This window comes from Rutidosis leptorrhynchoides, chromosome 3, assembly GCF_046630445.1.
Source record: "Rutidosis leptorrhynchoides isolate AG116_Rl617_1_P2 chromosome 3, CSIRO_AGI_Rlap_v1, whole genome shotgun sequence".
Taxonomy (NCBI): Eukaryota; Viridiplantae; Streptophyta; class Magnoliopsida; order Asterales; family Asteraceae; genus Rutidosis; species Rutidosis leptorrhynchoides.
In genome coordinates this window covers 436,715,017-436,738,676 of record NC_092335.1, presented here as the reverse complement: position 1 = coordinate 436,738,676, position 23,660 = coordinate 436,715,017, and the positions used below count along the sequence as shown (strand labels likewise).

The 23,660-nt window shown below is 29.7% G+C and overlaps 1 protein-coding gene across 1 annotated transcript; it reads right to left on the bottom strand.

Annotated features, from left to right (window-relative positions):
• Positions 1-1,186: 1,186 nt before the first annotated feature.
• Positions 1,187-1,888, bottom strand: LOC139901493 (secreted RxLR effector protein 161-like). The gene has a single exon (XM_071884200.1). The coding sequence runs from the start codon at positions 1,886-1,888 to the stop codon at positions 1,187-1,189; it is 702 nt and encodes a 233-aa protein (XP_071740301.1).
• Between the last annotated feature and the right edge of the window lie 21,772 nt (positions 1,889-23,660).

Here is a 23,660-nt window from a genome sequence, read left to right as displayed (position 1 = left end):
GAGCTTTTGATCGATTCAAGCTTCTTCTTCTCCAAAATCCCAAATCTCTCTCTAGAACTCTATCTCTCTCTCTCTAAGAATGGATGAGAGTGTTTAGTGGATGTGAAAAGGATTCAAAACTAGATCCAATTCTGGTGTTAAGGCTACAGATCCGACCCCAAGTGAAAAGACATAATTTCCCTTCATTTAACTATAATTAACAGAAAACAGAAAACTGTCACCAGATGTAGTGCGCGGCGCGCACCCCTAGCCATGCGCGGCGTGCACGATGGTCCAAACAGTCTGTCAACTTTTAAATTTCCTCCACGCTTCACACACTTAATGTGCATCATTTTTACTCTATGTACAAGAATTATTTGGGTCTTACACTGTATTATACCTAATATCGCTAACAGCGTCTCTCAGGATTTTCTTTTGCTTTATAATTCTTTTTTTTTTCAAAAATTTGCAACCAACATCTCTCCATCTAACTTTCATTAGATAAGTCTGTTAACTCTTGACATGCATTGCATGTGAGGGTAAAATCATCTTTTTAACCCTTCTCTCCATCTTTAATTTAACTTATCTTTATTCACCCTCATTTTAATCATCTCCAACTCATCATCATCTCCCTAAATTATCAACCCTAGTGTTTTAATACTTCACAATAAACCCAAATAAAATTCATCTAACTTTATCCATTTCATTTAATTTTGGAAAACAACCAAGCTCAAACAATAAATATTTGCACACCTGGATCTATAAGAAAACAGTCTCGTAGGTTTGTCCTCTAAGTCTCCAACATTCTGTTGGAGTCAAAGTGGTAACACTGACCCAATTCGTGAGTATTGAGTGCAATATTGTGAAAATATGAGATGAGATTTGGGACAATTTTTCTGAGTTTTTATTCAACTGAATCAAACGTACAATTGGAAGAAGGAAATTGCAATGAAAATTGTTTAACTTAAATAAAAGATTACATCCTATTAAATAGAGAAAAAATAAACTGTATAATAACCCATGTCTTCCATGATGCTACTTTCTCTCTTTGATCTACTATTCTCGGCCCATTTACTTGACCCACTCCATGACTCTTTCAAATTATGATGCACGTGCAGAATTAACTATAACATTCTCCCCCTTAATTTTGTTGTGCATCTTCCAAGCATTCGATTCCTATCATATATCGCATTTCCTTGAATTTAAGTCATGGTAGTGCCTTTGTTAGCATGTCTGCTACTTGCTTTTCCCCACTTACGTGCTCAACTAGAACCTTACCTTCTTCTATACATTCTCGAATGAAATGGAACCTTGTGTCAATGTGTTTGCTTCTCCTATGAAACACTGAATTTCTCATTAATGTAATAGCTGATTTGTTGTCAACAAGAAGCTTCACACAATCTGCTTTCCGTCCTGTCACATCGACTAGCAAATTCCTTAACCATATGGCCTGACATGCTGCAGAAGCTGTAGCCATAAATTCTGATTCGCATGAGGAAAGTACAACAGTCCTTTGTTTTGCTGAGCACCAAGTGATTAAGTTTCCCGAGTAGTAAAAAGCCATTCCTGTTGTCCCCTTTCCATCACTACGATCCATGTCATAACTACTATCGCTGTAACCAAGCAATTTTCCATCTCCACCCCTTCGATAAAATAGACCATAAGATGTTGTACCTTTAACGTACCTGAGAATTTGTCTAACAGCTTTGTAATGGCTCTCTTTTGGTGATGCCATAAATCTACTCATCACTCCCACTGAGTAGCTAAGATCAGGTCTTGTGTGTACGAGATAACGAAGGCTTCCGATAATACTTATATACTTTGTTTCATCCACTGCTATGCCTTCTTCATCTTTCATCACTTGAAGCTTTGGTTCCATCGGATATTGAGCTGGGTTGCAATCTGCCATTTGAAAGGACCCGTCCTAATCCATCCGGACAAAGTCCACATCGATTATAAATGATTTACAATAGTTGATTACATCGCGAGGTACTTGACCTCTATATGATACATTTTACAAACATTGCATTCATTTTTGAAAAGACAATCTTTCATTACATCAACGGTTGACGACATGCATACCATTTCATAATATATCTTACTATAATTGACTTAATAATAATCTCGATGAACTCAACGACTCGAATGCAACGTCTTTTGAAACATGTCATAAATGACTCCAAGTAATATCCCTAAAATGAGCAAATGCACAGCGGAAGATTTCTTTCGTACCTGAGAATAAACATGCTTTCAAGTGTCAACCAAAAGGTTGGTGAGTTCATTAGTTTAACATAAATAATCATTTCATAATTTTAATAGACCACAAGATTTCATATTTCCATTTCTAATAAACATACGTCCCATGCATAGAGACAAAAATATCATTCATATGGATTGAACACCTAGTAACCGACATTCACAATATGCATATAAGAATATCCCCATCATTCCGGGATCCTCCTTCGGACATGATATAAATTTCGAAGTACTAAAGCATCTGGTACTTTGGATGGGGCTTGTTGGGCCCGATAGATCTATCTTTAGAGTTCGCGTCAATTAGGGTGTCTGTTCCCTAATTCTTAGATTACCAGACTTAATAAAAAGGGGCATACTCAGTTTCGATCATTCAACCATATAATGTAGTTTCAATTACTTGTGTCTATTTGGTAAAACAGTTATAAAAACAGCGCATGTATTCTCAGTCTCAAATATATATATTGCAAAAGCATTTAAAAAGGGATTAATGAAACTCACCATACTGTATTTTGTAGTAAAAATACATACAACATCATTGAACAAGTGTAAGGTTGGCCTTGGATTCACGAACCTAAATTATTTATATATATTTATATGTTGGTCAATATTTGTCTAACAATTTAAGTCAAGTCATAGTGTACCACAATCCTAATGCTCGAGACTAATATGCAAAAATTAACAAAAGTCAATTTGACTCAAAATGATTTCCAAAATTTATACATGATTATTATATAGTTTAAATATCGTTGTTTTATATTTTAAATATTTTTAACAGATTTATTAGAGTAAATAGTATAATTTATTTATTAATAAATAAAAATTTTTATAAAAATATACTTTTATATATCTTAGATAATAAAATTTATAAAGTCCATTGAATATCATAAAATGTTATGATAGATTTTTATTAAGGTAATTATATATTTTTTTTATTACATTTCTATTTGATAAAATAACATTGATAATAATAATAAGTAAAAGTTGTATTATTTTGTATTATTATTATTCTACTAAAAATAATAACAATATTTATATTTACGAAAATAGTATTATAACAATATGTTAATTCTTTTTAATAATAAAATTTTATATTAACAATTATATTCCTATTAAAAATAATAATTTTTGTAAAGATGATATTTTTAATATTAATAATAATACTTTTAATAATAATAGTGATAAAAATGATAATTTTATCTAAATAAATATCTTTAAATTTCATCATGATACTCGTACTCATTATTTCCTAATCAATTTGTTAATAGCTTTTAAATCGTCTTTTATATCGTGTTCATTTTAATGATAATAATAATAATCATAATAATTAAGTGTTACTATTAGTTTTAATTATAATATTACTAATAATAATAAATATTATGATAATGACAATACTAATAACTATTTTAATGATAATAATAATAAAATAACAATTTTTAACGATAATACTTCTTGTTGATAATGATAATAATAATAATAGTAATAATAATAATAATAATAATTATTATTATATAAAAACTAGAACGACGATTATAACGACGATAATAATAATCATTTTTAGTAATAATACAAAATTTTAATTGACAATAGCTTCTAATCCGTTCATCGAATCCATTCGATATCTAAATGAAAAGTTTATAGTTTTTCGCCAGCTTTCCAACGACATGCATATGTTATACCTTATCTCAACCGCATACGTAACTAATTCAGGATTCAACATAACCTATCTAAGTTCAATATTAAAAATACAAGCATGCATAATCCTATTTTCTCGAGCACTAGTCAGGGATACACTATTAATAAATAAAAGTTAAGTTATGAGTGCTCACGTATCAATATTGAGATTCAATATTGCAGGAAAGGTACGTAGACGTGACGAAGATAATAAACACTAGATTGACCTCATGAGCATACCCCCGAATCATTATCCATAATCTCCATAGCTATAACCCATAATTTCCTTAGCCCCATTCCTATTCGAAAAACTTATTTTGAAATAACTCGCTCATGACCTCGTCGTAGTATTTTATGTATCAAGAAATAATAATACTAATACTACTAATAATAATAATATTATTAATAATATTAAATTTATAAATAATAATAACATAAATAATAATTAATATACATATAGAGAGTGCTTGCGAGAGATTGAAATGAGGATATGAATCAGATTTCGTTAGTATTTAAACAAAATTTCGCCACCTAACCACACCATGTTCGTAGGGCCTCTTGTTTCATCACATATGCGCATCTTAATCCTACCGACACTCTTGTTACAATGCATAAAGTTAAAATGCACGACTAATATGTATATATAAATATTATTTAATATATAATATATTTAATCCTTAGAATTAATTAAATATTATATTATATTTACGCTCATGGTAAAAATATAATTTTTACAAAAATGACACGGACGTGGTCTCACGACTCATGTACCACTTTCGGTTTTTCGAGCGCACTTCCGTACGTTTAGAAAATTAGCCTTTTACGTTACGCGACGCGTACCCTTATTAATAATTTGACTTTCTCATCAACAAATTACTTTATAAAAAATGTGACTTATATAATTGAGTGTTGTGGTCATTTACTTCTATAAATCAGTGGCTCGTTGTTTATCAAAATCTATTATTTTAAATTAGGACGTTTTATGACTAAGTTATATATATTTATATTTTCATTTTGAAATATAAATTTGAACTATCTACTTAATATAGTTTTTCAAAACTATTGTCATTCAAAACTTATATATTTAGAAGTCGTTTAAATATTAAAAATTACTATTTCGTAACATTTGTATTTTAAAATTTTAAAATTAATATAGTTCATTTATCCACAAACGTTCATAAAACGTTTTAATAACCAAATTATTTTATATTCAAAAATCATTTTATTACAAAGGTTATAATAGTAGAAGTTGTTTATGTCATAAGACGTTTTTAATAATAAAAGTCTATTATATCAAAAAGGCGTTTTCGTTAAAGAAAGTACAATCATATATGAATCATATCAGGTTTCAGGGTTTTTAAATTTCTATTTTTAATTATGACTCGTAGGATTAAGTCTAAAGGAAAATCAAACGTAAGGAATCATCTTAATGTAAAATATCGATCTATTTAACTTGTCAATATTTACTTTCTAATTTATCTATATTCCCTAATTTCACTTTCACAATACATAATAGGAAAGTTAATTAATTTATATTTTCAAAAGTCACGGGGCAATTATTGTAAGGCATGTATTGGAATTTAACAGGAATTTCCACTAATTTGGCTAGCTCTCGCTACTGGACACTTTGTCCCTACTCGAAGATTACTTTACCATTTATTCCATATATCGTTAAAAATAAGAGTTTCCTAATTCAAAGTGGACCTCATAATAGAGACTCGTAATCATAATTCAATGTATCTGATAATTCAATCATTTGATATTATCTTTTAACCTCATCGATAAACTTACATCGAACAAATACGTTCATGTAAAGTATTATTCGTTCAATACCTTGATAACATTTCCAAGTTCATAAAATAGATCTCATAGCTTATATTCATATCAACTAATCCGTTCAATGTTTTATTAATAAATCTCAATTTAATTATCACACATATGTATATGTATATATATATATATATATATAATTACACATAATTGTTCGTGAATCTTTAGGCATGGTCAAAGGGTAATTGATTACATGAATATAGATTTCCAAACTTTTGAGACTTAACATTACAGATTTTGCTTATTGTGTTGGAACATATAAAGATTAAGTTTTAATTTGGTCGGAAATTTCCGGGTCGTCACACCATTCCAGCAACTTCCAATATTTTTTTCACATACCCATTTTGAACAAGTGTGATCCCTTCTTCACTTTGGCTAACCTCTAGTCTGAGGTAGTAAGATAACAACCCAAGATCACTCATATCAAACATTTGTTGCATTCTTTTCTTAAACTTATCAATGAGATCTTCATTACCTCTTGTCACAATGAGATCATCAACATATACCCCAACAATCAACAACTCCTTACCTAATCCTTGTTGGTAAACCGCATGTTCTTGTGAACACCGTTTGAAAACCATCTCTTTTAGTACTTGGTCAAGCCGAACATTCCAAGCTCTAGGGGCTTGACGCAGCCCATACAAAGCTTTATTAAGCTTATAAACATGCGTTTCTTTTCCTATAACAACCCTCACTTTTCGACTTCCGATTTTACTAAAATACCTAGAGTTGTTATATACGAATAAATTTAACGTTGACCGAATAAACGTACGCTTAAAATAAATAATATAATTATAAATATTATAAATAAGATTATGATATATAATATAACATAATTACATCAATGAATATATATATAATATTTATATTACTTTTGTTATTTAGTTAATAGAATATATAATTAACTAAATAATAAATAATATTATAACATTTATAAAACTAATAAAAACTATAAATTAATAATCATAAATTTTAATTTTTATAAAAACTAAGTATAATAATAATTTTTATATAAAATTCGTATTTAATAATTAAACAAATATAGAAATAAAATGTTAAATGTTCTTAGAAATATATTAAACAAATTTTTTTTTAGAATTTTATACAAAAAAAAATCAAAACTATATCTACTTTTAATAAATAAATACAAAAATACAAACTACTTTTTCTTTTAAGATTTACTTTTAATAAAAATACAAACTACTTTTCTTTTAAGATTTACTTTTAATAAAAATACAAACTACTTTTTCTTATTTTAACTTTTAAGATTTTACTTTTAATAAAAATACAAACTACTTTTTCTTATTTTAACTTTTAAGATTTACTTTTAATAAAAATACAAAATACTTTTTCTTATTTTAACTTTTAAGATTTACTTATTTTATTTTATTTTATTTTTACCTAATATTTTCAAGTATAAATACCACATACATTTCTCATTTCAAACTTACACCTTAATCTCTCATTTCTCTCTTAAAGAACTACTTCTAGTTGATATCTCGGTCACTTACTTGCTTTACTTTCCTTTCTTGCGTGGAATACTTCAACTGCTATTTAAGGTGAGTTTCATTTGCTCCCTTTTTAATTGCTTTGCAATTTACATTTTTGGGCTGAGAATACATGCGCTGTTTTATAACTGTTTTATGAAATGAATACAAACACTAAAACTGATTTTGCGTGAGTTTCATTTGCTCCCCTTTTACTCTTTACATTTTTGGGGCTGAGAATACATGCAAATGTTTTATTAACTGTTTTACAATAATTATATGCGTGAGTTTCATTACTCCCTTTTTATATATATTTTTGGGCTGAGAATACATGCGATGTTTTATAAATGTTTTACGAAATAGGCACAAGTATTAAAACTAATTCTACGTGGGTTAGAATCAAAAATCCCCTAGCTTGGTAACTTTAACTATTGGTTTATGAACTGGTAGGCGCGAATCCTAGAGATAGATCTATCGGGTCTTACACCCCCACCCAGATGTTTTTCTAGTCACTACTAAACTAGAAGAACGGGTGTTTAGTACTTCGAGGTTAACGTAACGCACTTGATTCGGTGCAAATATTATTATAACTCAGGGGTACACACTCTTGTTAAGGCTAGTTACCGGGTGCCCACAACTTATAGAATGCTTTTATACACTTGTTAGTGTACGGATATTTATGAAACTGAAATCTTGTGGCCTATTATTATAACGGAAATGATTGATTTTGATAAACTAATGAACTCACCAACCTTTTTGGTTGACACTTTAAGCATGTTTTGTCTCAGGTGACGAATAAGATGATTGCCATGATTGCTACCTGATGAATTGAATGCTGCTACATGGAGTCTTCATTTAATTACATTTACTTTGCATTAAGACTATTATTATTATTTCAGTTTAAATTAGATGTAAAACTTTTAATGCTTCCGCTGTTTTATTAATAAATGTTTTATTCAAAACGTCTCATATAGAGTCGTTCTCGTTTATACAACTGTGATTTGATATAATTAGTCACAAATACCCTAGGCCCTATTTTGGGGGTGTGACATTTCCTGCAACAACAAAACCATCAGGTTGCAAAACATACACTTCTTCTTGAAGTTTGCCATTTAAGAAGGCAGACTTGACGTCTAAATAATGAAATTTCCAAGCTTCATGGGCTGCTAGAGCTAGTATCACTCTCACAGTTTCGATTCTAGCCACCGGTGCAAAAGCCTCTTCATAATCAACTCCTTTTTGTGTGACGACCCGAAAATTTCCGATCAAATTTAAACTTAATCTTTATATGATTTCGACACGATAAGCAAAGTCTGTAATGTTGAAGTCTCAAAAACTTTGAACTGTGTTCATATATACATTTGACCTTTGACTATTCTCGAAGATTCACGAACATTGGTTTGTAAATAAAAATGTATATATGTATTTTGTAAATATAAATATAAGTATATATATAATATGTTGGATTAATAAAATATACTTTAATTAATTAGAATTTAAGATATAAAATAATACTTGGAGTAATTAAATTATTGTTGAAATAAATATATATAAAGATATATGTTATTATGAATCCATATATGATTTCTATTAAAAATTATTAATATATTGTAATATATATATATAATGTATAAATAATAGATATTCAATAAAAGTTGTTATTAAAATAAATACAAATATATATAAATTCTATATATTGTAATGTTTGAATATTAAATATTCAATATATGTTAGTGTACATATTACATAAATAATAAAATGTAATATTAATATAATAAGTTTAATTATGAGCTAAATTATAGTTGATATAGAAACATTATTATTATTTCAATATTAACCTCTATATTAGTAATTATTAATATGAAAATGAAAATATATATAAATCGTTATATTATTATTATTACTAATATTATTATGATTAGTATTATTATTAGTAATAATATCATTATTAGTATTTTATTTTTATTAGTAACAATTTGATAAAATTATTAATATTATCAATATTATGTTTCTATTATTATTAGTATTCTTATTAAAATTATTAATAGATTTATATCATTAATTAATATTAAAAAACCTAATAAAACAGATATATATCGGTACAGCTATATAAATAGATATATATATATATAATCAGATATGAAAAAAAATCCAGTAATTAAAATATAAACAGATATATATACGAATTAATATGTATATATATATATATATATATATATATATATATATATATATATATATATATACAGATACATATACGAATATAAATACAAATTATTTGTCTACTTACGTACTCAGTTTCAAGTCGCTATCCCCTCTGTTTAATTTGTCTATCTTATTGAAATATATACGAATCAAATCACAGGCATGTCCAAAACTCTGTTTAGGGTCCTTTTCCACTTTAATTATTTATTTTATTTTTTCTTTTTGCTCGTGAGTGAATTTCGACTGCAATTGATTATAAATAGACCAATTCGTGAAGTATGGCTATCATTCAGATTTATTATCATTATCAGTATCAATTACAACAACCAATTATTGTTAAACCAATTTATTTTATTAAATTTTTTACCATTAAAACCGTACGTCTCCTGTTCTTGTTTCTTTAAATCAAAATCTCAAATTCGTATTTAATTTCAAAATCCATAAATGTCATTGCATTAGGAATCAACCATTCGAACTACCTGTAAGTTTTAAGACTCTAATTCATTCGATAAATTTCAAATTTCGAAGCCAAAGTTTATTTCTAAAAAAGTCAACTAAATTGTCAATCGCGAAATTTGTAATCGTTTTAATGTTTTAGATTAAATTGATGATCCAGATAGATTACATGAATGATTTAGAACCTTTTTCATGAAGAGTTCGTGGTCTATAACTGTCTCTAATTTCAAAATGGAATTAAAGTTCATACGTTTTTATTTTTTTCTGTTTCAGCTTATTTTGTTTTATTTTTTCTGTTTTAAATAATTTATATCACTACAAAATGTTTCTGTATTATTTGAGAGTCCTAAAACCACAAGAATTAATTTGGGGCATTAATGGAATTCTGTCGATCGAATTGTGAGGAAGAAGAAGAAATATAGAAGTTGAAATAATACGGGTTATAAGTAAAGGGAGAGGATATAAATCAGATAAATAGGCGACAGATCCATGGTTAATGTGACGACCCAGAAATTTCCAATCAAATTTAAACTTAATCTTTATATGTCTCCGACACGATAAGCAAAGTCTATTTAATTAAATCTCAAAAACTTTGAACTGTTACATGGGTACACTTAAACCTTTGACTATTCCCGACGATTCACGAACAAATTGTTTATAAATAAATGTGTGTATATATATAATGTGAAATAATAAAATACCAATGAATCAGTAAAAATAGAATATGTAAATTAATATAATACAATAGGGTTGCTATTAAAAGTCTATTTATATGATTTTTTTTCTCTTCTCAAATAATAAATATCCAATAAAAGTTATTATATAAAATATTACAGATTAAAATGTAGATGTTATATTATGATCATTACTTTCATTATTCTTACTAATAGTAACATTAATATTTGTATTATTAGTAATATTATGGCTAATATAAAATATATATGTATAATGAAATTTGATATATACAAATATTATTATTACTTATGTTATTATTAATAACTAGTGTTATTATTATAAATATCATTAATAATTTTATTATTGTCAATTTCATTAAAATCCTTAATATTGTGACTTATTATAATTGTCAATATCATTATTTTTATTAATAAATATTACTATTCTTATTATTACTTATTATTATCAATATTAATAAAATTGTCGTAAATATTAGTATTAATATTTTTATTACCAATGTAATTATTATTAGAAGCATTACTAGGAACATTATTATTAATAATTATTATTATCAGTATTATTATTATTTATTTGTTATTATTATTAATATAATTATTATTATTAACCTTATTAGAATTATTATTATTATTAATATATTATTTAATTATTTAAAGTAACTGAATATGATCTATAACACAGTAAAATTTGTACACTTTGATATACATCACAATCGAAAATATATTTCTGTCTGTACTAGTCGATTATTGTGGAAAAGGCCAAGCAAATATTTATCACCCATATCAATTGTACGATTCTGTTAAATCTTCATATCTACTTTTAATATTTTTTTTGTTTCTTCTCTTTGTCTAAGTAATAGCTGTCGATACCTTCTCCTATATAAACCCAACGATGATCACATACTTATGGATTTAACCATTCAATTAGCACCCTTTTCTTGATAATATTTGATCGAAACTACCACCTGCTACTACCCCTTTTGCACCTGCAACCAACACTTAACCTCGTGCTACTGTAATTCTTTTCATTCTCATTCGTGTTATACATATACTACTAATCGAAGATAACCCAACCTCAACACAAACACCACAAAACGTTGCCATCTTCTATTTCCTGTTTCCGTTTACAGCCAACAATCAACCACCAACTATTGCTAAATTGACCGAGCTGCTGAAATTTTCTGTTTCATCTTCGAACCCCAGCCACCATTCAATCAACTCATCTCATAACACCACTTTGTGTAATTGCTTCTTTGTTCCTAACTACTTCGTTTTTTTATTTATTTATTTATTTAACTTACAAGAGGGATAAAACCAAAGAGGTTGTATGGAACATTAATAAGCATTATTTTGTCAAGCTCCAAGACAAATGTATGCAAGTGGATTAGGTTGCAAAGTGAATTGCCGACAATTTGACCATCATTAGAGACGTGCCATTTTTTTTCTTTTAAACCATGTAACATGGATTAGTTAGAGCACATATCCTAATTACTTTAACCAAACAATTAGTTGTACAGTATGGTGACGTTTATGTATTCTTTCTTTCCTCATGGTGGGCCGACATATACTAGTTAAAAAAATTCAATTATACATGTTAGGTGAAAGTATTTTACCTTGGGACGTGATTAGTTGTGGGACGTGATTAGTGGTGGATTGTAGGCTGAGATTTCGGTTTAGCATGTAATGGAGGGATAAATTCAAGCTTCATGGCCAACCACATGGAACATGGATATCATATATGGCATTTTTTTTTAATAAAGATATTAACGCTTAAAGGTGATGGTGGATGATAAGGAAATGTTAATGATCATTATAGTGGGAAAAGGGAAGACATGATAAACCACTTGTTTCCTTTAAAATGATACGGTGGGGATGTAAGAAACAGAACCCCACACATGACAACTTCTTATTGCAGACGGATATATTTTTATGGCCGTATTCTTTATTCATTGGGCCGAAAATTTCATTGATGATTATGATTGGGCCGTGAATTATTTTATGAAGTTTGGCTTGTGCTATTGTGTTGGGCCAGCCATGATTCAATTCTGATATTGGGCCGAGATGTTAGATTGTAATGTTACGTAACTTTGTTATAGTGATACCATTTAAAGAATGTAATGAAACGGTTTATAAAACAGTTAATGATAACAATACAACTCAGATGATGATTATGAGTGAACGATGGTGTTGAGATGAAGATGTTGTAATGATGAGTGAGATTATGATTATGATTATGATTATGATGCAAGAAAATCGTGATCATGAAGATGAGATTAGATGACTAAGATTATGATGGTGATGATTAGATATTAAGGTAATGATGATGATGATTAGATGATAAAATAAAGATGATTATGGTATATGATGTTATGATTTTATGTGATGCAAATATGATGTGATCATGAATGTGATGATGACGATTAGGATGATGAAGGAGATTGTTGTAGGAGACATGAAGTTTGATTGAAAAGAAGAGGATTAAATGGATTTTTGTTACGAAAAGGAAAACAGAAACGGTTAGATGGATAAAGGGTTTGACGGGTGAACGAGAGGTCTCGGGTTCGAGTCTTGGTAATGGCGTTCCATTCTTTTTGAAGCCTAATTTGTATGAGGTAGTAATTTTGTGATATTATTATTATTATTATTATTATTATTATTATTATTATTATTATTATTATTATTATTATTATTATTATTATTATTATTATTATTATTATTATTATTATTATTATTATTATTATTATTATCAATATTATCATTATCATTATCAACATTTTTATAAAATTATTATCATCATTTTTACCAACACCATTATTATTTATTATTATTACTATTAGTATCCATATTTTTATAAAAACATTACAATATTTTTATTATAAATATTATTTTCCAAATAAAGTAGTAGTTATATAAAAACATATCTTAATATAATCCTATATATATAAAGATATTAATCTTAATACATTACATAATATAAATAAACTTAGCGGATTAAATGTGATATGTGTTAATATATATACATGATATAGGTTTGTGAATCCGAGGCCAACCCTATACATGATAAATGATGTCATATGTATTTTTACTACAAAATACAGTATGGTGAGTTCATTTGATTTTCTTTTACTCTTTACATTTTTGGGACTGAGAATACATGCACTACTTTTACAACTGCTTTATTAAATGCTTTTGAAATACATTTTGAACTGCGAATATATGAAATGCTTTTATAAATGTTTGACGAGATAGACACAAGCAAAACATTTCTCGAATGAATTATGTGGACGTGATAATTACCACCATTGAATTGTGTGGACGTGATAATTGCCACAATTGATATGAATATTTTTCCCCTGATTATTATTGCTTGGTAACCTAAGAATTAGGGAACATCACTAATTTTGAGAATTAGTGCACGCCTAATTGACGCGAATCCTAAAGGTAGCTACCGGGTTTAACACCCCCACCCAGAATGTTCACTAGACGGAAGAACTAGTGGGCGTGGTGTTTAGTACTTCGAAGTTTATATGATTATTATACAGACGAGATGTTCTGTTTTTGGGGATATTATTGATGCGCATTATATGTTAAGGTCGGTTACCAAGCCAAGCAATGAAAGTAAAGTGAATGTTATGTATTGAGAGAATGATTTTATACACAGGTTATGTGTATGTTATTTTTGTGCACGGAATATGTGTACGGTTACTATGATTTATGAAAAATGGATTTCGTACACGAGAAATGTGTACTGTATTTAAAAGATATCGCATGTACATTACAGGTGGGTATAGGATTCGGGCCCATTTGTACCATGCTGCATTTAAATCTTGTGGTCTATCAAAATGATGAATTTTATTGTCTTATGATAAACCTATGAACTCACCAACCTTTTGGTTGACACTTGAAAGCATGTTTATTCTTAGGTATGAAAGAAATCTTCCGCTGTGCATTAGCTCCTATTAGAGACATTACTTGGAGTCATTCATGACATATTTCAAAAGACGTTGCATTCGGGTCGTCGAGTTCATCAAGATTATTATTAAATCAATTATAGATGGATATATTATGAAAGGGTATGCATGCCATCAACTTTCGATGTAAATGAAAGTTTGTCTTTTAAAAACGAATGCAATGTTTGTAAATGTATCATATAGAGGTCAAGTACTTCGCGATGTAATCATATGTTATTGTATTCGTTGTTATGGATTAGGACGAGTCTTTACATGTGGTATCAGAGCGGTGGTCTTAGCGAACCAGGTCTGCATTAGTGTGTCTAATTGATAGTTGTTAAGATACATTAGTGAGTCTGGACTTTGACCGTGTCTGCATGTCAAAAGTTTTGCTTATCATTTCGTGTTGAAAATTACCTGCTTATCATTCTTTGGGAATCACTTGCTTATTATCTTAAGTCTAGACATGTATTACTGCATTTAGTGCATCGATAGTGTATAGACAAAATTCATATCTTAGCGTATGTGTTACTATAGACTTTTCCTGACATCTTTCGTAGATTCCTCCGTAACTTATGGGATTTTAGTATTATATATGAATATGTAAATTATGTATTGCAGGGTACTAATCTACATCCTATAATCTATTTCTTATCGAAAATCCTTCATCTGATCATACGAGATGAGTCCTTTAACCAGTTCGAGTCCCTCAGATTTCGATAGCTATTCCGATAGTTATTCCGACAACTATTCCGACATGGATATTCACCTAAGCTTCGAAAGCGGTGTCACCGGAATGAATCAATCAATCAGCCATCCCCAATTCATCTGATGGGTTCGTAGTCAACTTAATCAATGGAGATGATGTGTGCGAGGGGTACTAGGAAATAGTATTATTTTTAAAATGAAATACTATTAAATACAATACAATTTTACACAAGATATTTATTTATTTATAGAATGGATATACCTAAACCTTGCTACAATACTTATAGGCAGTGTACCTAATCGTACAGTAGTGTAGTTTTTAGTAAGTCCGGTTCATCCACAGGGAACTCTTAAACAAGCTTAACGCTATAATTTTAAAAACTATATTTGTAAAAATACAAAAATATATATAAGTAGTATTATTATTATAAAAGGGGGTTTTTACCGTTTAATGACCGGTTTGTCGATTTTAAAACTTAAGTCGCAGTTAAAACCTAATGTAAAATATTAAAAATAAAAGATTTAATTTAAAGCGTAAAGTAAATAACGATAATGAAATTGCGATTATTAAAAGTGCAATTAAATACAATGACAATAAATAAAAGTGCGATAATTAAAAGTGCAATTAAATACAATGACAATAAATAAAAGTGCGATAATTAAAAGTGCAATTAAATACAATGACAATAAATAAAAGTGCGATAATTGAAAGTGCAATTAAATATGAAATATATAAATTATGCCTATTTAAACTTCCGTAATCATGATGTTTGACGTGTTGATTTTAGTTTTATTACCATGGGTTAATTGTCCTTTGTCCTGGATTATTCGATATGTCCATACGGATTTGTCCATAATAGTCCATCAGTCATAATCATAAAGTGCGAAAGTCTTTGTCAAATTATTCTTATTCCCGAAGTCAAATATTCCAACTAATTGGGGATTCGAATTGTAATAAGGTCTTAATACTTTGTTTAATGAATACACCAGGTTATCGACTGTGTGTAAACCAAGGTTTTACTACTTTGTTAACAATTACACCAATTACCCTTGAATGTAATCCACCCCTGTTTCAACAAGTCTATTAACTATTAATCCAGTTCCGTGTCCGGTAAGATGAACAATTATTGGTATTTATAGATATCCCGCCCACCGTACCCAGTTAAGCGTATGTGGTTATATATAAATACGTCAAATTATAAGTCTATATATTAAATTAACGAGGTATCATTTAGTTAATATAAAACCCATTAATAGCCCATAGTCTAATTTCCACAAGTGTCGTTCTTTTGTCCAAACCCCAATTATGGTACAAAGCCCAATTACCCAATTTTAATATTTAGTCCGACATCACGATTAATTCATCATTAAATAAGCATAATAATAACTTAGCTACGAGACATTAATTTAAAAATAACATTAACCATAACTTACAGTGATTAAAAATAGCGTAGCGTTACACGGACAGAATTTCGACTTACACCCTTACATCATTCACTAACATACCCTTATTATTAGAATTTAAAATTAAAATATATATATATATATATATATATATATATATATATATATATATATATATATATATATATATATATATATATATATATGGATGGATATATATTCTAAAAACTGAGCCAAAACACGCGAATTTATAGGACCAGACCTGATACTGCTCACCATGCGATCGCATGGCTTTTTGCCTTCCAGGCCATGCGATCGCATGGCTCCTTTTTCCAGCCCACATGTTGTTGTTTGCATTCTGCCGACGGTTTATATAATAATATATAATATATAAATAATTTAATAATTATTTAAATATTATATTTTATTCTTGTGCATAGTAGACTTGTAATTTTTAGTCCGTTACGTCGAGCGTTGAGAGTTGACTTTGGTCCCGATTCCGGATTTTCGAACGTCCTTGCGTATAATTTAATATCTTGTACTTTGCGTTTTGCGTCTTGTACTCTTGTAATTTTGAGACGTTTCTTATCAATAATTGGAACCACTTTGATTGTATTTTGTACTTTTGAGCTTTTTGGTCGTTTGCGTCTTCAATTTGTCGAATTTGTCTTTTGTCTTCACCTTTTATTATTTAAATGAATATCACTTGTAAATAGAATAATTGCAACTAAAAGCTTGTATTTCTTGAGGGATAATGCTATGAAATATATGTTCGTTTTTAGCATTATCAAATATTCCCACACTTGAGCGTTGCTTGTCCTCAAGCAATATAGTCTTGAAATAAAAATACTAGAATCACTTCTTTATTCTTCACACTTTGTACATCAGTGATTTTTATACGGCGGTATAAACAATGGTAGTAACGTTGTGGTTTACAGTCCCACATGACTATAAAAATTTAGATCCTTTAAGGAAATTAGATCTTTATGAAAACATTTGATCTTTTGAAAATTTAATCTAGCTTTTACCCTAGATAAGTTTTCCGGAATAACCCTTCACCGATGTTTGCGAAATGTTTTTTTTTTTTGGGTTTGGTGGATTTCAGATTTTAAAATTTATCTCAAAAATTGCGGTTTTGTGTCACCCACTTGCTAACCTTGTATTTGGAAAGCAACACGTCCAGTATACTTGCTCCGTATATTACCTTTTGGTAAACTACTGTCTGGTTGTAAAGGAAAGCGTTGAACAAGCAACTGTTAGGGAAATGTCCCCTGACATGCTTTTAATTATGGTCTATAACATGTCGGATGCAATTACTATCCTTGGTAGGAGCAATAGTAAAGCTCACCCTTATAATTTTTCGGTCTGACATAGAGTCCTGTCTTTGACCATACTATGCAACCACCGTTCTTACGGTTGACACCCGATTTGGTTCAGGTGACCTAATGAATTCCAGGTGAATTCCTAGGATTTTACGTTCAATGGTAATGAACGCATTGAAAATAGGGTTTTCAGAAAACAAATCGGTTTTAATTTGATCAAAATATTTTCTCGTTCAAGCTCGAGTTTAGATATCATCGAATTCCATGAGTTTGTAATTCTCAATCTTTAAGGTCAATCTCTAGGATTGAGTAATATCAGGCTTAAAAGCTGATTTTTGATCTTTAAGGAGATTATCCTTTCTGGGGATCTGATTCATTAGTCTTATCCAGCTAATTTGCACGACGTCCTCCCTATTTTACAAGACAGATCCTCTCATGGTTAGGATAAGTCTGACCACATGGCGACCCTGTTTGATGCTGAGGTCCGTGAATTTCCTGCTGATTTTAGTGATGACTTCTCTAGATTTTTCGTCAACCTACAGCTGGTCTGGACGACAACTTTTTGACCTAAATCATGAAGCGCGTTTCTTTTTCGGAAGACTTTACTTCCTTTTAATGATGGAATTGATTCATCGTGTAGATCCATCTTTCTTTCAAATATATTACAGTAAATCGGGTAAAATATTTAATTTTGTCCAAAACAAAAGTATCTTCAGTTATTTGTACAAAAATATGTGATATATGTTCAAAATAACTTGGTAAATTTTTCCCACACTTGGCTTTTATTTTCCTTTTTATTGTCCTCTATTCCATTTTAAATGAATTCTAACATTTTGGTTTGTTTCTCAATTTATGTCATTTCCAAGGTAACAATAATTTCAATGTTAACACCTAGTTTTATCGTTCATAAATATGTATAAACATGATTTTTAATTCATTTAATTGAAAATTTTACTAGAATTAGGTAGTCAGTATATAAGACTAGGGCTGTTCTTTATTATCAGAGAGCACTAGATTCTAATACAACTACTGCTTTACTAGTATTTTTAATGGTAACCAAGTGTATAAGTTAAAATTTTTAAAAATCCGAAAGAATTTAACCCCTTCCCACACTTAAGATCTTGCAATGCCCTCATTTGCAAGAAACCAGTAACAATTTAAATTATTGAGGGTGATTAGCGTAGAAAAATGATTAAATTTTACCAAAGTTTCCAAACATATTGGCGTTTGTTTGCTGAATGATAAATGGTGCACATCATTTGTTCATTCCGTCTTGTTGTTACATCATATTTGTTTTTCGTTTTGTCGTCAAAAGTACTAGCTTTTGCTGAACTTAATGCCAGTCTTTGAAAATGCGTTGTTTTACCCTGTTTTGTACAATTGACAATATACATACATACAAATATAAACAAGCATGGCAATTTGAAATGGGACTTAAAATCCCACTTTCAAATCAAATATGAAACATTAGTACAACAAATAAAAATATTAAACATTACAATAAAAATATCATAATATAATGTGTTTAAACATAAATAAACAGAAATAATAAAAATTAAAAATCATATAAATTACCAACCAGAACTAAATCAATCTGGATAGGGGTTCCAGTTCATGTCGTCATCCGGGTTCCATGGTTGGTGATAGGTGTACTGGTATGCCTGGTTAGGGTCGTAGAGAGTATAAGGTGGTCTCATCTCAGGCTGGTGTTGAGGATAGTAAGCGGGTCGGGTCGGAACGTAATGATCCTGAGGTGACAGCCAGCTCATAATCTGATGCTGATGATAGTCTCATCTATCATGCTGTCATTGCCTGGAATGCTCGTAATCATTCAGGGCTTACCACTTCTCCATCCGACGAAATCTCTCTGCGTTTATCATATCTACCTCCTCTACACGCTGGTAGACATCAGTCATAGCCTCCCGAATGACATCCCTAATGTCACTCGCTTCCTCCATCTCCTCATCTGAGCCTCTTTCTACCTGAGGATGACTACCTTCATAGGGTATTGCCTGGTTGCGTCTACTCTTTAATACCTTAGCACCCGCATAAACCCTCAATCCTAAAAGCTCAACATGTTCCCTACATTCCAAAAGTGGACCCCCTTGGTCCTTATCTACACCTAAATACTCTCCAATGAGAGTAACAAAAATACCTCCTCTAATTATCCCCTCCCCCCCCACCTGTATTCCTTCCACCATCTTAGACAAATAAAAACCAACACAGTATGGGATATTAACAAAGCCTCTTGGGTCTCGAATACACTTTAGGTAAAATAAATCATGTAAGGTCATTTTCTCCTTGTTATGACCTCTCTGTGTAATCGAGTTAGCCAAAAATCTATGAATTATGTGAAGCTCGGCTTTGTTAATATGTAAGTGGGTATGTGTTCCTCCCCACCCAAAAACATTATAATCGAACATACGCCTCCAGATGGCGTTCGCATCAAAATTCCTATCTATCCTTTCACCATGATAAATCAAATTCATACAATCGGGTAGTAGTAATTCAGCGGGCGTATATATCTGCAAAGCCCTGGCCATGTCCAGCATGGACATCCTGTACATCCTACGACCAAGTATAAATCAAAGAAAACTTCTATCATCTAATCTATCTACATCTACATTTAATGCTATAGTACTCATCAGCTCAACACACCATTCCTTATATACAGGTCTACGAATGGTGAATAAGCGTTCCCAATCAGTAAAAGAAGTACTGCCATACCTTTGAATCAGATGCTCCCTAACACGGTCAGCTAGTTGGACCCTTTCCAAAGGATTCCAATCAATTACCCTAGGCACCTCTACATCTTTCGTTATTAATTTGAATTTATTACTTTGATATGCCTGGTAATCTTTCCAGCTTCTATCGAATCTCAGATTAGGATGCAATGTATGTTCAGGAATCGTTGGGTATTCTAGTGGCGAATGCATCGGTACTACTATGAATTCATTAGCAAACTGTAGCGGATCATAATAAGGTACATGTTGATCAGGCTGATGTTGTTGTTCCTGTTGTGGTTCTTGTTCATGTTCTTGCTCGTATTACGGCTCATATTCTGGTTCAGGTTCTTGTTGTGGTTGTCTAGATGATGATGAAGCACCAGCAGTATCGGTTTTCTGCAAAACACATTAAACACAAAATTTGTGCATCCAAATATGCATTAGTGTTAGCACAATAACAACTTAAATTAACCACAATAACATGTTCAATCAAAATTAAACTTATACACATTTTCTCAATTTTTACAATTCTACACTTTTTCAAATAAGCACATATAAAAATGTATACAAAGTTCATAAGCATTTAACTCAAATAACATGTCAAAATAGTCATTACTAGCAATTAAACAAGTCTCAAATGGCAATTATATCAAATTAATCAAGTTCATGAATTTTAGGCTTAAAAAGTCTACTTTAATCTCCAAAAAATCATGTTTAGGATCAATGTTTGGATCATTTAGCTACCTAAACATGTTACACTACTTAATTTAGCAATAATTCATGACAAAAATCGGCCATAACCTGTTTATATCAAAAAGCCCAAAATTGCTCAAGAACACAAACCCTAGATTCCTAAAAATTTTGAAGTTTTTGGCTTCAAATCATGTTAAATAGCATCTATCTAGATTATACATGCATAAAATACTAACAATTTAACTCTAATTACACTAGAAATTAACAAAATTGCATTAGGTAAAATATTGGTAATTATCACAAAAACTAGAAAATTTATGAGTTTAGGGGTGTAATTTTTACCTTTTTGTTGAAGAATCCGAACCTAGGCATGATTAGAGCAAGAAATTTGACGAATTACGGTGAAAAATGGTGAAATTTGGTGAGGATTTGAGATATTTTCGTGTATGTGTGTGTGTATTGTGGAGAGAGCAGAGCAGCTCGATGCCTTTTGATCCTGGCCAGAAAATCAGCTCCATGCGATCGCATGGAGTTGAAGTTCAAAACCCATGTGATCGCATGGGTCTGATATTTTTTTTTTTATAAAAACCTTATACTTTAATAAAACATAAAATTAATAAAATTTTAAAAATTTGTTTCTTTTTAGGATGAGGGCGTTTCGGATCGTTGTCCTAGTCTGTCCCTCGACAAAATTTTAAAATTTGTCAATTCAAAGCGCGGTTTTAAAAGTAAATATTTTTGGGTTTTTTAAATGTTTTTGGCATACTTTAGTTCAATAAGATTAAAAATAATGATAATAAAAGTTCTCGTCCCTCCCTTGGGTAGAGCAATTTCGGTTCAACGACCTAGTCTTCAACTCACGATGAATTTTAAAAATCATATTTTTAACTTAGCGAAATAAAGTAAATTTTTGTTTTTAAATTCACACCAAACTTAAATTTAAAATGCATAAAATTAAAAATTCATATTAAAAATTTACACCAAACTTAAATTATATTTTTGTTTTTATACATACAAACTTATATTAAAAATATTAATTTTTTAAATATTTACAATTTTAAATATATTGATTTTAAAAAGTTTACAATAATAATTTAATATTAATTTTAAAAATAAAGTAAAAATAAAATTAAAAATCTTTTTGATCTTTTATCCCACTTTAATCAATCAAATATTATCAAAAATATACGCCCCTCTTTTCAGTAAAGTAATTTCGGCTATATTACCTAGTTTTACTCCTGACGAATTTTTGAAATATTTTGAATTGATTGATTAAAGATATTTATACCTTAAGAATAAACGGTAAATTTCGCAGTGATGTAGTAAATTTTTGTATGATATCAATAATTTCGGTCGCAAAACCTAATTTTATTGAATACCAATTTAATACTTTATAGCTAACGATTTAGCGTTTATTACCAAAAGGTTAAAAATAATAAAAATAAAAATAAAAACTGTACATACTTACCTGTGAAATAGAATTCTTAGTGACCTGCTTTAGCCCACTCATAAGATAGTCGGACTAATTGGTTTTCCATAGCTACATAGGCGTAACCTCGAGCATTTAACGTTTTTTCTTTGAAACATATGAACGGTCCATCTCTGCATAAAGTAACGAATTTGGTATTGGAATATGTTTGATTCGTCAAAGATTTAACTTCGTGTGACCATTTTCCGCATTTGTGACATCTTTCAAGTCGTGCTCATCTTTTCGCTGCGGATTTTGATTTTCCTTTACCAAACTGTAACTTATTATTTTCATTCCTGGATTCTTTTCTTACTCCGTCCAATTTACCTCTGATTAATGATACTATTTCACTTGGAAGGGTGTCATTATTACGTTTAGTGATCAAAGCGTGTAGCATTAGACCATGGTTTAGTTCACAGGAAGTCTTCATCTCGTAAAACCTAAAAAAAATAAAAACTCAGAATGGGGGGAGAAGACTAGTTCTTTAGGGTCTGCTAGGGAAAGACCATTCGGATTCCATTCTCGAGAATTACACGAAAACAGAAAATCTAACTCTAACAGAAATACATATTACCCTAAAAAGATTCGAACCTCCCCACACATAGTTGAAATTGTGATTAACGTTATTTTCAATTGGATCATCAACAACTTGTAAATCTTTGACTTTTATTTCAATCCATTTGTTGATTTCCTCCGTAACTTTCATAAATTCAACTAACATTGCCTTTTCTTTTGGCGATAAATTGGATATTAATCGGTTACATAACTTAAAGTTTCCCTTAATCCTAGCATCGTGAATCCGTTTATAAAGTT

Coding starts and splice junctions, on each gene's coding strand:
- LOC139901493 (XM_071884200.1), bottom strand. CDS start 1,888: ATGGCAGATTGCAACCCAGCTCAATATCCGATGGAACCAAAGCTTCAA.